The 15,009-nt window shown below is 46.0% G+C and overlaps 2 protein-coding genes across 5 annotated transcripts in view; one reads left to right on the forward strand and one right to left on the reverse strand.

Moving 5' to 3' along the window:
• Ttc3 (tetratricopeptide repeat domain 3) overlaps positions 1-977 on the reverse strand; it is a 97,579-nt gene extending 96,602 nt beyond the window's left edge. Inside the window, exon 1 of one of the 2 annotated variants that reach the window (XM_028752562.1) lies at positions 860-977. Coding sequence is in view for 1 of the 2 variants with exons in the window: in XM_028752561.1 (XP_028608394.1) it covers positions 750-795 (46 nt within the window). In the remaining variant the exon portion in view is untranslated. Of the gene's footprint in view, positions 1-749 lie in introns of both variants that reach the window. The other variant, XM_028752561.1, reaches the window with a different exon arrangement.
• Positions 784-7,222, forward strand: Pigp (phosphatidylinositol glycan anchor biosynthesis class P). Of its 3 annotated transcripts, none has more exons than XM_028752568.1 (5): positions 784-979; positions 1,557-1,661; positions 4,650-4,722; positions 5,926-6,044; positions 6,623-7,222. In XM_028752568.1, exons 1-5 carry the CDS (start codon positions 784-786, stop codon positions 6,745-6,747), a joined length of 618 nt encoding a protein of 205 aa, XP_028608401.1. In that variant the 3' UTR covers positions 6,748-7,222. The 3 variants fall into 3 exon arrangements, with proteins under 3 accessions (XP_028608401.1, XP_028608403.1, XP_028608402.1); XM_028752570.1 differs by lacking the exon at positions 784-979 and adding an exon at positions 1,012-1,117 and having other exon boundaries at positions 1,558-1,661; XM_028752569.1 differs by lacking the exon at positions 784-979 and adding an exon at positions 1,171-1,358 and having other exon boundaries at positions 1,558-1,661.
• The last annotated feature ends 7,787 nt before the right edge of the window (positions 7,223-15,009 follow it).

The raw sequence follows: 15,009 nt of genomic DNA on the forward strand, positions 1-15,009 counted from the left end.
AGTGGTACGGACACACCCTCAGCTTCATTTTGGTCCTTTGTCCCCCTAGTCTGGCCCCTCCCCACTAGGGGATAGCGGCCCAGGCCTTAGTGACGTCGCTAGCACTCCGGAGCAGCAGCCCTGCGCAGGCGTAGGAAAAGGCTGCAGGTGGGGTGGGGGAGCAGCTCTGCATCCCTCCCAGGCACTCCCAGAAATGGGGGGGGGGAGGGGAGACGCGCGCACAAACACAGATCAGGGGCCCCGCGCGCGCGCTCAAGAACCCAACCCCGCGCACGCCGCAGGCCCCCTCCCCTGCGCAGCGCACCTTTGGGGGACCCGCGAGAACGCACGCGCGCGCCCGCACGCCACTGCAGACTGCCGCAGTGGCGGGCGCGCGCTGAGGAGGGGGCGCGCACACCACAGGGAAGGCAGTCGCAAAGGTGGAGGGGGAATCATCCTCAGGATGAGGACGCCCACGCCTTCGCAGGGAAGGGCGCGCATCCCAGGGAAGGGCGAGCATAGGAACAAAGCGGGCCAGCTGCAGACCTCCCAAGGCGCGTCCCCGAGCGCTCCACACGCGGCAGCCGACACCTGGCCGGGGATGTCACCCGCGTGCCAAGCGATGCACACACAAAAGCCCCCTCCTACCGTTAAGGACGCCCGAGGAACTCCGGACAAAGGGAACACACCCACTGGGGCAAGGGCGGCCACACCCCCTCAGCGCGCGGGCGCTCGGCGAGACGCGCGGCCACGCGCACACCCACACTCACCACACACCCACGGAGGGAGGTGTGGAGCGCCCCGATGCCCGGGCATCTCAGCTGCGGCGGGACGCGCAGACGCTTCCGTGAGCCCCGCCGCGCGCAGGGTCTGCACTCACCCGGGCCTGCAGCCCGCGAGCCTCCGACGCGAGCTGCCGACGCCTCCGGCCCAATACGTCAACCAGACCCGGAGAGCGAGCTCTCAGCGGCTCCGGAGGCGGGCGGGTCACGTGACTTGGCGGTGCGCATGCGCAGTCGCCACGCCGCCCGCTCGGCTCGGCGGGGTGGGTGGTGAGATCGCGGTAGCCCCCGCGCTGCGGTCGCGGTGCGCCTGCGCCAGGCGGCGGGGGCGCCTGCCAGCCCCTGCTTTTCCTCAGGTTTTTTATTTTTTTTCCCTCTCCGCCCCCACTGCGGGTGTCTGGGCCGCGCCTGCGCGATAGACAGTGCGGAGGGGCTGAGGGGTGGGGACGGGTGGGCGTTGGTGCCCGAAGGACTCTAGGTCCAGGACCTCCGGTTTTCTCTGATCCTCACGTAGGCGGGGACAGGGCCCTTCATGAGAGGGCAGGACTCGGGACCTCGGTCGGGCCCAGGCCCCTTCCTAGCCTCAGAGGATCCGAGGTGCGCATTTCCCCCCGCAGCGCGCGCTCCCGCCGCCCCCTCAGCTGCAGAGGCGCGCGAACGCGAAGGGGCCCTTGTTTGGTGCGGGCGCGCTCGAGCATCCGCAATGGCTGTCCGCAGCAAGGGATGAGATTATGTAACAGACCAATGGTGAAGGGAGGAGGGGATGTCTGACCACTGTTGTGTTCCTTTTCCACAGATTGTCTAAAGCCACGGGGAAGATGGTGGAAAATTCACCGTCGCCATTGCCAGAAAGAGCGATTTATGGCTTTGTTCTTTTCCTAAGCTCACAGTTTGGCTTCAGTAAGTACTGGAATGAAGAATGGCCAGGGCCTTTAATGGTATTCGAGGACCAGGAAATAATACGTTTGTCCTTAAAACTTACACACATGAATTGTTGATTCTATCTACCTGTGTCGTGTAAGGAGTCCTTGAAGGGTACCGTTTGTTTGCTCCATTTATATATCCAGTACTAGATTAAATCTCCAATATTTATTTAGCAAAAGGCTTGATGCTAATGTGAATAAAACCTGGTCCCAACCTTTGAAGTCATGGTCTTGTGGAGACACATAGTACCTACAGTTCAGCGAGCATGATGAGAGCCCTGGAAGAGCCTTGCAAGGTTTAGAAATCGTAGTTAGCTTCCTCCAGGCCACTCGCTGGCCATTATATCACAATAAGTCAGGAAGAACCATGGGGAGAGTCCGTGAATGAAGGCCTGTGAAGGTTTGGAAGTGAGGCGTTTATAGCTCCAAGGTAGCATGCTGGAGCTGAAGAGTGAAGATAATGGGCCAGAGAAGTCAGGTATAAGATTGTACCCTTAGCATCCTGGATCTGCATTGATCCCCATAATATTCCATTTTGTAGATGAGGCCACTGAGGCTTACCAAAAACAAAAGCAAGAAAAACCCCAAAAAACAGAAAAAAAAAAACCCAAAACCCCTAATATGATCAACTCAAGAAGCAGGACCGAAGTCCCTCCTCAAAAAGTTTGGAAGGTAGGCAATCAAATGGTAGATAATTGAATGCCCACAATCCAACCTTCTGGTACTTGATAGAATGTCTATATGGCAGCGTCCTTCCCAGTTCTTAAGTGAAAAGTACTAGCTTTGCTGGAGTGGAGTGTGTGGAATGAAGAAGCTACAGTTACTGGCTCTTTTGTGGAATCATTGTTTGGCCTGAGAGGTTTTTGTTTTGCATGAAGTGAACCTGTGAAGTAGGTACTGCCTCACTTCCTCAGCTTAAAGATGGGAATACTGAATTTAAGTAACTTGATCAAAGTTAGTAAGCAACAGGACTGGAATTAGAACAGGTGTTGTTGAAGTAATTATTTAAAATGGCCACTGGTCAAATCGACTTTCTAAGCTGCAGCAGCTCTGCCTAGCTCAGCCACCATGTTCTGCGGCCAGAGGCCATGTGCGTGCCACAGCTAGAAACGGCCAGCCAGAAACACCAGCCCTGCTATACCCATGAGACGCCAAAGTGGGAGATGGCTCTGCCAGTCTTCCATGCTGTCTCCGAAAGGCTGGACATTGCCCAGACCATCCTGCCATCCACGAGGGTCCAGTAGGAATGAGACTCTAATACTTAAAGATTATCCAAAGGCTTTATATGTTAGGTAATGTTCAATAACAATATGTCCATACAATTAGAGGTGTTTCCCAATTAGCTAACCTAAATATAAGTTGTTACCCAGGACTGCTCTCCATACCTGCATGACTCTTCATCCTCCTACATCTCTGTTCTCTCTAGCTCCTCCTCTTACTCCTCTTACTCCTTCTCTTCCTCTCCTTATTCCTTCCACGTTAGCCCTCCTACAAGGTGTACTGGCAGGCTTCACTCTACTGAAGTCCTCTGACTCTTGTATTAACTTGGGTGATTTATACAAAGAAGCTGCTTAATTGGTATTAGCTGCCATTTATTTTTGTAGATTTCTATTCAAAGAGGAGTTTAAGGATTAGAAACTATACAAGCATATGAGATACAACCAAAAACTCATTAAAGACATTATTGAGCACTTACTATGTACCAGGCAGTGCTACAGGCCAGGGAAAGGCAAAAGAGCCGAGCCCTGCTGCCTTCATTTGAACTTTCTGCATAGTTGGAGACGGCAGATAAGTAAAACATATCCAGGAAGCAAAACTGTGGGGAAGGAGATTAAGGAGCAGGAGAAGCCCTCCTCATGTGCTGCTGTGTGCTGTCTTTTAATACTACAGCTTATCACGCAGAAGGAAAAAGATCTATTTAACCATCTTTGTTCAGCACCAGAAGCATACAGAAAGCACAACCCATCTCTTCAGGAGTTACTGTATTCCAGTCTTGACATACAAAGCTCTGTAACGCTTCATTCTTAAGAGAAAAAAACAAACAAACAAACAAACCTATCACTGCTAATGTAGCCTGAAACCTGTCTTCACCACTTCCCTTGTACAGTGAGTCCTGTCTCGTGTATAAAATATACATGTATGTCTCAGGACTGTTTTGAGGATTAAAGGAGTTAGTGCATGTAGAAAAGTTCAGAACCCATCTATTGTTACTACACAGAGACAGCAGAAAAGGAGACCACAAAGACTGGGTGTTGGTAGAAAGAAGATTGTATGTGAACAGTCAGAACCAGAGGGGACAAGTTTCTTTTGAACTAACTAAATGCAATTACGTCTTCCCTGTGGAGAAATACTGAGCATGTAGAATGCAAAAGCAAATTCTAACAATAAGTTGCTAAGAAATAATATGTCCATAGACTTTTTATTAATCATTTTATTTGTTTACATTTCAAATGATATCCCCCTTCCCGGTTACCCCTCTACAAACCTTCCATCCCCCGCCTCCCCTTTGCCTCTATGAGGGTGCTCCTTGACCCACCCACTCACCTATTCCCTCCTTACCGCTCTAGCATCCCCCTACACTGGGGCATCAAGCCTCCACAGGACCAAGGGCCTCTCTTCCCATTGATGTCAGATAAGGCCATCCTCTGCTGGATATGTATCTGGAGCCATGGATCTCTTCATATATACTCTTTAGCTGGTGGTTTAGTCTCTGGGAGCTCTGGGTGATATCCATAGACTTTTTAAAGTACAGTGTAAGAGCTGAGACACTAAAAATGTGCTAATATGGTAATGATGGTGTTACAAGAGTGGTACAAATAAGGAGCTACAGATCCTGAGTTCTGAGACAGTTCTGAGACAGTGAAGCATGCCTTTGGGGAGCGTTTTTGTTGCATCTGAACCTTATAGACTGGATTGTGCCTCACTGACATGTCTTCTCTCCTCCCTTACTCTCTTTACCCTGCAGTACTTTATCTTGTGTGGGCTTTCGTTCCTGAATCTTGGTTAAACTCCTTAGGCTTAACTTACTGGCCTCAAAAGTAAGTTTAATATTTCTTCAATGGGGGTAAACTGATACTGTTTTGAAGTACTCTTCTCTAAAACCCAAGCCTCAAATCATTATTGCTTTAAAAATCCACGAGTATCTGTGTTGAAATTAAAGTTTGCTTTTATTTTTTGTGCTGGGGGTGGGAGGGTAGTGGAGGTGTTTCACGTGTGTGTGGCCACATTGTGTGTGTAGGTGAACATATTTGCATGTGCATGTGACATCAAAAATTGATGTCAGGAGTCTTTCTTGGGGGCAAGTTCTCGACATTGAACCCAGAGTTCTATAGTACAGGTAGTCTGACTAGCCAGCTCACTCCTTAAATACAGAAGAAAAGAAGATACTTGAAAGAAGTGGAGATAATGTCACCTACAGAGGGGGAAAGGGTTTACTCATCTAAGACGAGAAGGAATCCTGAATGGTGTGCTGGCCAAGGGAATATTTTTTTTTAATTACCATTGAAAAGTTATAAGCATGGTAATGAAAATGTTATCTAGAAAGTTGACTGTTGAGACAGTGGAGCAGAAAGCAGAGATAGGAAACAGAGAAATGTATAATGGTGCAAAAATCTACATGGAAAACAGTAAGGAGGAAATGATTTAACAAAACCTGGCAACATAGCACTTAGTGAGCTTAATTGTATTGAGAGGAAAATAGAGCAGCATATAAGCGTTTGATTCTGGAGTATTGATAGATACTGGGAAAACAGTAGACAGAAATGTATGATTTCAGAAAAAAAACATAAGAAAACATAATACACTAAGGTTCTCAGTTGCAAACACTGCTGATATAGCCAGTTGTTTTTAACTGCCGACATAATAAAAGTGAAGCATATGCAGAAAGTGTGAGGAAGAAGTAAATACCTCATTTTCATATTAGAACATCTACAGAAAATGCCTGAAGCTGATGAAAATCAAGAAATAACGTAGTCATGTTATATGGGAACGAGGATGTACATACCAGAAGAAACAGCTCAGATAGGAGAGGACTTGTTAGGGCAGAATAAGACTCTAGGGTTGGGATGGCCTGGCTGAGACAGGTGTCTGCGGCTGTTCACTGGCCCCTTGTAGCACTGTCTATTACATGCATACATCAGCTACTTTAATAATAATCTAGATTGTTGGAGTGTGTTTTGTGACTGACTCTTGAGAATTATGACTCCTTGACAAGGTTGTCGATATGCATGAATTCTCTGCAGATACTGGGCAGTTGCCTTGCCTGTCTACCTCCTTATCACAATTGTAATTGGTTATGTGCTCTTGTTTGGAATCAACATGATGAGTACCTCTCCACTTGACTCCGTTCATACGATCACAGGTAAGTTTATATGAAATAAAATTATGAGACATAAAGGAAGGAGATAATAGGACTTATCAGAAAAGCAATCAAGAATAGGTCTCAGAAACACATTGGGAGAAAGTCATCTGTTATGTTCAACATGGCGTGATGATTAATCTTGATTGGCAGCTTGAAGGGATTTAGAGACATCATGGAAACAAATACTGAGCATTCTATGAGGTTTATCTAGATTCGGTTTATTGAGGTGGGAAGATACCTTAAATGTGGAGTGTACCATTCCATGGGCTCTAGGTCGGAATAAAAGCATTTATCCCTGTCTGCCTCCTGCTGGACACATGGTGGACACATGTGATCCTCCACCTCCTGCGCCTACTGACGTACCTTCCCCTCCGTGGTGAACTGTCTCCATACAACTAAGCCTTAAGTTGCATTTGTTAGGAACTTTGTTGCAGCATGAGATAAATAGCTAATAATAGCTCATGGTATTGCCATCATCTGCACATCAGCCGGTGAGCAGTGCAACAGGTCTCAACCAACCACAGAAATTACAGAAAGAAATTGCTTGGGTCAGCAAAGCTTTTCTTCTTTTCTTGCAGATAACTATGCTAAAAACCAACAGAGGAAAAACTACCAAGAGGATGCCATCCCAGCATTGAGAGACGTTCCCATTAGTGAAGTAAACAAAATGTTCTTCCTAGAAGCCAAAGAACTCAATACCTAAAACTGAGATGTATATACACATCCTAAAACCAAACATTTACAGTTGTGGGCTGAATAATTTTGAACATAATTATATTGACTATCCTTTTAATACCCAATTACCCAATATTGACATGCAAAAACATGAAAGTTGATTCCTTAGATATACTATAATCAACTTTGAGTAGATCTATATGTACACACAGGCATATGTTCATGGGTGTGTGAATGCACAGTGTATATACAGGTCAGAGGACAACTTAGGCTATCTCTCTTCAGGCACCCTTTGTTTGAGACAGGGTTTCCCATTGGCCTCACTTCACTACTTACGGCAGGCTAGCTGGCCCACAAGCTTCCAGGCTCTACCTGTCTGCCTCCTACCCCACCCTTACTTTTGTGTGGATGTAGAGATCTGAACTCGGGTCCTCATGCTTCTGTAGTATATACTTTACCAACTAAGCCATCTCCCAGCCTAACATAAAGCAACCAAGAAAGGATGTCTCTCAAGTTTTCTTAAATGCAGCCAGAGTTGAAAATGACTGTCTTGTCTACTTGTCCTTAGCTGAGCTGATGGTCCAGCAAGACTGTGGCTAATGCTTATGAAAGAGCAGGAAGTAGTCAGAGCTGCCACTCAGTTCACAGTGTTCTCTTGTGTAGCGGGAAGTATTTGAAAAAGCTGTGGCTGGCTCCCTGGCTGCCGCCATGTTCCGGCTCTATGGTCCCACACTAACATCTCAGAGGCGCCAGCCAGGGAGCACCGGCCTGGCTCCACAAGCCATTAGTGTGGCTGCTGTCTCTGCCAGTCAGCTCTGTGGAGTATACAGCTCTAAGGATGGCTTTTGGGCCAACTCTGTCACCCTCATAATGCTTGGCTCAACCCCAGACAATATCTGCCACTCATAGTACCCAGTAGAATGAAGACTCTTAATGCTTAAAGATTATCCAATGGATTTATATATTAGCAAATGCTCAATACACAAGACGCCCACGCAATTAGAATTGTAAACCCAGTTTCCTAATCTTGATATGAATAACTGCTAGAGACATGAGGGTAACATCTCCTGCCATCTTTCCTCCTCCTTCTCATCCTTCTTCCTTTCTCATTCCTTCCTTTTCCCAACTGCCAGCTCCACCTCCTCTTCTCTGCCCAATCACAGAGCTCCACTGCAAACACAATGGGCAGGAAAGGTTCCTGCAACACCCTCGTCCTCTCAAAGGACAGTGATGGGCCTGCAAGGTTTTCAAATAACTTGGAGTAAAACCTAGGACTCCCCTGCACATTAGCCTCAAAACCAGATTTTCATTCTGTCTCTCAAACACATTGTCTTTATGCCTCCTAAGGGGTTGTCCACAACCAGGGCTTTTCATGTTATGGGCTGTATTTCTTTTGGGGGTTACAATAAACTTTGAGGCTTCTCTTAAATAATTTTAGGACCTTCAAATATGTTGTACAAAGTGGGAGCTTCTAAAGAGCTATGTGCTTTATATATTATTTTTATGACTTGGTCATGGGGCAGTGAGATGGTTGGGTGGGTGAGGATAATTGCCAGCAAACCTACCAACCTGAATCTGACCCCCAAGAGAGAACTAACTCCCTCAAGTTGTCTTCTGGCTTTCACACATGTGCAGTGGCCTGAGTACTCATGCACACACCAAAAAATAAGCCAATCTCTTCTTGGTTATAAAGTTAATTTTGCCAGTCATCACCTTTTTACCATGTAAGTGTCTGGCCTCACACACACCCACACACATTCATGTGCATATATATATATATATATATATATATATATATATATATATATATACAAACACACACATATATGGGCACACACAAAAAAACTATGTGTTATACAGTTTAACCCAGAAGAATGTTATAATAAGCCTAGTCAAAAACAATGAAATTGAAGACAAATTATTTTTATGAGAAATACCTATATTTTCAAGCACAAAATTTGTGGCTCAAATAGAATTATCTTCAAGTTTTGCAAATCTCTTTAATGCCTGGATTATGGAAGAAGCTCAGTCTTGTGTGCGGGGCGCCGCCTCGCCGAAAAGGAGAACGCCACGCTCAGGATTCTTCTGAAAGCAGTATTGTTACAGCTCTTTTAGTGTTACAGCTCTCTTAGATGGTAGTGTTACAGCTCTCTTAGATGGTAGTGAGGCGAGGGACGCCAAGCCCCAAAAGCTTGTGGCTTATATAGCGCTTTAGGAGACGTGCCACACACTCATTGGCTCTTATGATGTCGCCAAATTAGCATACTGGTTTTCGCGCCTTGCGCAGGCGCATATTCAAGCAAGGCTCGCAAGAAGAACCAGGAAGCAGGAAACTGGCGCCATCTTGCGATGGCGGACGCGGCTCCTAACACTTGTGCCTGTGCCTTCAGTCAGTCTGTACATTAACACACATTGAGAAACTTCTGGAAAACACTTCACACTCAGAGAATGAGCATGAACTAGTAGTATCTTACTATTGTTTTGAAAATAGATGGCCGGGCGGTGGTGGTGCACGCCTTTAATCCCAGCACTTGGGAGGCAGAGGCAGGCGGATTTCTGAGTTCGAGGCCAGCCTGGTCTACAGAGTGAGTTCCAGGACAGCCAGGGCTACACAGAGAAACCCTGTCTCAAAAAAAAAAAAAAAAAAAAAAAAAAAAAAAAAAAAAAAAAAAACGAAAAAAGAAAAAGAAAATAGGTTTGGTCTCATAGACCCTCTGATATACTCTCTAGATCATGGATCTGGGGAAGGAATGAGACTGGAATAGAACACAATCTATTAGCATGCACTGTGCCTGTTTGAGCATATATTCTAGTGCAGTACCTCTCCTGGCCACTTCACATTCTGTTTTACCCTCGTATCTCAGGTACTGATGCCCCAAACAGTTCTGTGCAAGCCTTAAAGATCCATACAGGAGCCATTCATAGTTTATTCTAGAAGGAATGGGTTAGCCCCTACAGATCTATGTAAAGCCCCAAATAGGTAACTATCAGTAGATAAATACCCTCTCCCCCTTCATCCCCCAGGAGACAGTTCTCTTGTGTTCCAGCAGCTTCTCTGAAGGTCTGTGGGACTGAGTCACCGTTGCCATGGTACCAGTGCTTTCACCAGGCCTGTGCTAGCTTGTCTTCCTGCTGCTTCGCTCCATTTGCTACCCACTCCAATTTCCAATAAGCCGCCTACGCACTCTGTCAGAAGCTGGACCTTCAGCTGAGACATTTTTATTTGTGAAGATTGTGCGTCAGCTGTGTAGCTGAGATGTATGATTCATGTCCCTGCTGCATGTCAGAATTCAAGAAAAGAATTTGAAAGACAGATGTGGTAGAATATGTATATAATCCCAGCATTGAGAGAGAGAGAGACAGAGACAGAGACGTTTGAAAGAAACAGCATTTTGCATTCAGCCTAAATAATAACATAAAGTACTCCAAACAAAAACTGTCAATTATAAGCATATTATTCTAATGATTAAACCTTGTAGGAAGATTGAGATTAAGAGTCTAGCTGTAAGATAGCAGAATTCCAATGGCTTGACATGACAGATGTTTATTTTGCTGTGTGTTTTTAAGAATAACTCTGAGACAGTCATCAAATCTGAGGTGCCCATGGATGAGAAGAGCAGATGCATCCACAGCATCTCTATGGCCCATGACCAAGGACCTCAGTGCTGTAATAGCACACAAAGTTTTGAGCACTGGCAATGTAATAGAAATACACTTGGGGACCAGGAGAGTCAGGGATTCAGAGCAGTGGCCTTGCAGAAATAGTTCAGGAACAAGTGTGTACATAGACCGAGATGTATGCATAAGAATGATGATAGGGAAGTTACCATCAAATCTTTCCATACTTGCCCTTGAATCTGCAAATGTAGCATTCACATCCTTTGCTTTATGAGCCACAGTGACAGGTGACCTCATGGTCAGAGCTGGACAGCATGTCACGTTAACCATGTCATAGTCGGCCAAAGTTGTCACTTGTGACAAAGTTGTCCACCTGTGTCAGAAATCTTGTTTACATGGGCCTGCTATAGCTATGAGTCAGCCCACATCAGCTGTTACAGCTGTCCTAGGAGGCCCTTCCTTTCCCTGTGACATTGGTCTCCCATGCCAACCCTTCTAACTGTTCTGTCAATGTTCCAACAGTTGGCACATGCTTAAAGAGACTCAGACACTCAACATTATGAGAAGGACATAAACAGCTGACAGTGATGAAATTACTGTGACCAAAAGATTTGTAAAGTTGAGGCTAAAATCAGGCCTTCTTCCTTCTAAGACATGAATCTGGGGTGTCTACAGCCCTGGGGATATGGGCCAGCGTTGATGCAAGCTGAAGAAGCTGGAAGGGAACAGCCGATAGAGCAACAACTGTGCAGATCACTGGAATGATCACAGGATCAGGAGTGTATTTGTAAGATGCTACTATTTGTCATAAGACTGAGCCTCTGAAGGGAAGGTTCTAGACAAGGTACTAAGTATACCCTGGTCCTCAGAGGTGAAATAGATAGAGTGTCACGGTGATCCATTTTTTCCCCCATTTCTGACCATGTTTTGATTCCCTAATGTTCCTTCATGACAAAGATTTCAGAATCATTTGCTGTGGGGCCTCCCCCGCCCCCACCCTGGGTGCTCGCTTTATCTGAGACAATAAGACAATGCACATTTTCAGTGTGTGGCATTCATTTTCCCTGCCTCCCTGACTTTTCCATGCCCACAGGGCTCATTTGTCCACCTCTGCACTTTTCTCTAAGGACACAAGCTTAGTGCTCACTGCCCATAGGTGACCAGCAGACCACCCTTGGTCAAGTCTCCCACATGGACACTTCACTCTCTCAAGTGCTACCCAATCTCAGGATCCAGGGTTGCTGCTAGGGTCTAGAGGCCTCTGGCATCTCCATAATATTCTTTTCCACCTCCCTTTGACATAAGTCCCCATTTTAAATTTGCTACACCACAGCCCGAGCTAGAGGCCCTGTCCCTTGCAGGAGGGCGGCAGGACCTCAGTTTCCTCTGGGCATGTGAAGAGAAAGGGAAATAGTTCACCAGACTTCTGTGACGTACCTGGGCACATCAGCTCATGCCTGTATGCCAGCAGAGGCTGAGGCACAAATGTAAGTTCAAGGCTGTGTGGGCTACAAAATGAGTTGCAGTTCAGCCCAGACTACAGATGAGCCTGACAAACCAAACCAAAGATGGAGTGTGCCCTGTCTCAGCCCTCCCATTTCTGCTCACTGGCATGTGGATTTAATGCTGAATTCTAGATGCCTCCTTGGATTACGGAATGTCATAAGGAAAAGAAGCCACGCAAAGACAGAAATAAGAAAAGGCAAAACCCAAAGGCGGCCACCTGTGTGGATAAGACAGAAATTGCTGCTCTGCTATTTCAGCCACTGTTCATTTGATTTTTCTAATTACAGTCCAGACAAAGCTAAACTGACACAGTTCTCCTCATGATTCCAGACACGAAGCCCACAAACTTCCAGAAAGGCCTTAGAATTCTGTTCTCTACGTTGAAGTGATCAAGAACTACGTAGGAAGACCTTCAAGTACAGGTTCCTAGGCCTAGTCAGTCCGGAAGACCTTAGAGTCTTCAACAGCACCCTGCAGGCATGAGGTAGGCTGGAGACCACATGTTGAGCATGAGTGAGGTCTTCAGAACCAAAAGCCTGGGTGGGGATGGGCTCCAGGCTCCAGATCACCTCCCACATGCACAAGAGTTTGTTTCCTGAGCTGTCCCCACCCCAGCTCTCTCCAGACACCACACAAAAATGTCTGAGTGGGCATGCCAGCTTGCACAAATGCTGCTCCCCACTGAAGAAGCCTCAACCCTGGGGCTGTGATTCCAGAAATGGGGCGGAAAGATACCATATTTCTTCTTTGGTCAATCTATAACAGCAAAAAAAAAAAAAAAAAAAAAAAAAAAAAAAAGAGCAAACTGTCAGGAAATGGCTCAATAACCACCATGTGTCCTGCTTGTGATAATATAGGAAGTAGAGAAGCAGTATACGTTTTAATTTGGAAATTTGAATAGTAATAAGGTGTAACATGCTTATTTCAGCTAGAAAATAAACAAACACTAAAATAGCTGAATTCCAAGGAGCACTGTGAAGAGTCTGTGAGTCTGGCTCTCTCAGGCCCCAACGAGACAGCCAGTACCCTGCTGCCCACCAGTCTGGCCTTTTGTAGGTTACTCTGACTCTGAGTTCTCAGTCTGAAAAACAGTGTTCTTCTGTCTTTTGGGAAACAAGAAACACACAAGATGATGAAAACCCTTCTTCTGTCATGTCCTGGCTGCTCTTGTGTGCCAACTAACACAAGCTACGGTCATCAGAGAGGAAGACACCTCCGTGAGATCCAGCTGTAAGGCATTTTCTCAACTAATGATCAGTGGCGATGGGTCCAGCCCATTGTGGGTGGTACCATCCTTGGCTGGTGGTCCTGGGTTCTATAAGAAAGCAGGCTGAGCAATCCATGTAGAGCAAACCAGTAAGCAGCACCCCTCTATAGCCTCTGCATCAGCTTTAGACTCCAGGCTCCTGCCCTGCTTGAGTTCCTGTGCTGACTGCCTCCAGTGATGAACTATGATCTGGAAGTATAAACTGAATAAACTTTTCCTCCCCAACTGGCTTTTTGGTCATGGTGTTTCATCTACAGCAATAGAAGCCCTAACTAAGACACTTCGGTTAGCTCATAAGTCAGAATGCTCGCCATGATAGCCATATTTGTCCTCGTGGGGACCATCCTGGATGCTGCACTTCAGCTTCACCAATCCTCGCAGTCTGTCTCAGCTCCCTATGGCAGCAGCTGAGGTGACTAATACGTCATCTTAGGTAAGCAGTTGCTTACAGAAGCAGAGGTTTCTTCTCTCACATTCCAGAGGCCAAGAGTCTGGAGAGAGGTTTTGAAAGGCCAAGGTTGGCACCTGGCAGAGGCCTTAGGGAACCACTCATCCCTCCCTTATTTCTGTGGCTGCCTCAGGGCTTCATTGCTCTCTTCCTGGAAGCACGTCAAACATCCCTGGCCTTTCTCCTCCCAGGGGCACTTGTGATAAGAGTTAGGACTCCCTGTATTATCCAGGCTGATTTCTTCATGCTAATATTCAATCACATCCTTTAAGCAACCCCCTTTTTTGACATGGTAACTATGATCCTTAGTATTCATTGTCACCCTGATAGAATCTAGAATCACCTGAAAGATGAGCCTGGGTTGGAGGATACCTCATTGATTATCTGGAGGAGGTGAGCCTCAGGACATACCTCATTGATTATCTGGAGGAGATGGGCCTCAGGACATACCTCATTGATTACCTTGGGGAGATGGGCCTCAGGGGATACCTCATTGATTATCTTGGGGAGGTGAGCCTCAGGGGATACCTCATTGATTATCTTGATTGTATTAATGATGAGATGAAAAGACTTGTCCACTATGGGCAGCACCATTCCCTGGCTAAGGAGAAGGGTGCTGAGCAGCAGCCAGCATTTGTTGTTCTCTGATGGTAAATGCCATGAGGCAAGCTACCCCCAGCACCAGTCACTTTGACTTGCCCACATTGAACTGTAGCTAAACTAATCCTTTCCCCCTTTAAGGTGCTTTTGTATTTTATCACAGTGACAGGAAAAGGAACTCAGACAGAAGCATTTATAAATGCCAGCAATTAAAGACTGATGTTTTTGAAGGCTGTTTCAGTTTATTAAAATATTATACTGGAGCACAATTTACAATTCATCTTTTAAAAAATAAATTAGAGATATACCTCAGTGGTACAGTTTATCCATTAATCATGAGGTCCTGAGTTCAATCCTCCATGTAAAAAATAAAAAACATAAAATTAGGCCAACCAAGTCTACAAGTGCCAGGCCAGCAAAGGCTACATAGTGAAACATTGCCTCAAAGTAAATAAATAAAGTAATTTATTTCCTCTAGAATAAGAATGAAGCCAGTGTGTTGAAGATGGCAGATTCTCCACAGCAGATCCGTAAGGCTGAATACCTGACTCCTGGAAGCACCTACTGCCGTAGGTCAGAGGTGTCAAACAGGAAATAGAGACAGAAAGAGAAAAGGAGAGAGAAGAAGAAAGAAAACAGTGAGGAAACAAGTGGGAAGAGAGAGAAAAGTGAAAGGGGAGGGAGCAAGACTACTGTGCAAATCAATTCTCCACTCTTCTACCTGCCATATGCTGTGCACAAGAACACAGGGTTCCTTGTGTATGTGGTTGTATGTGCAGTTCTCAGGGTCCCTCACAGATGTGGTTGTTTGTGCAGTTCTCAGGCTCCCTCACAGATGTAGTTGTCTGTGC

The sequence above is a fragment of the Grammomys surdaster genome, unplaced genomic scaffold (assembly GCF_004785775.1).
Source record: "Grammomys surdaster isolate TR1022 unplaced genomic scaffold, NIH_TR_1.0 125925, whole genome shotgun sequence".
In the NCBI taxonomy this organism is placed as follows: Eukaryota; Metazoa; Chordata; class Mammalia; order Rodentia; family Muridae; genus Grammomys; species Grammomys surdaster.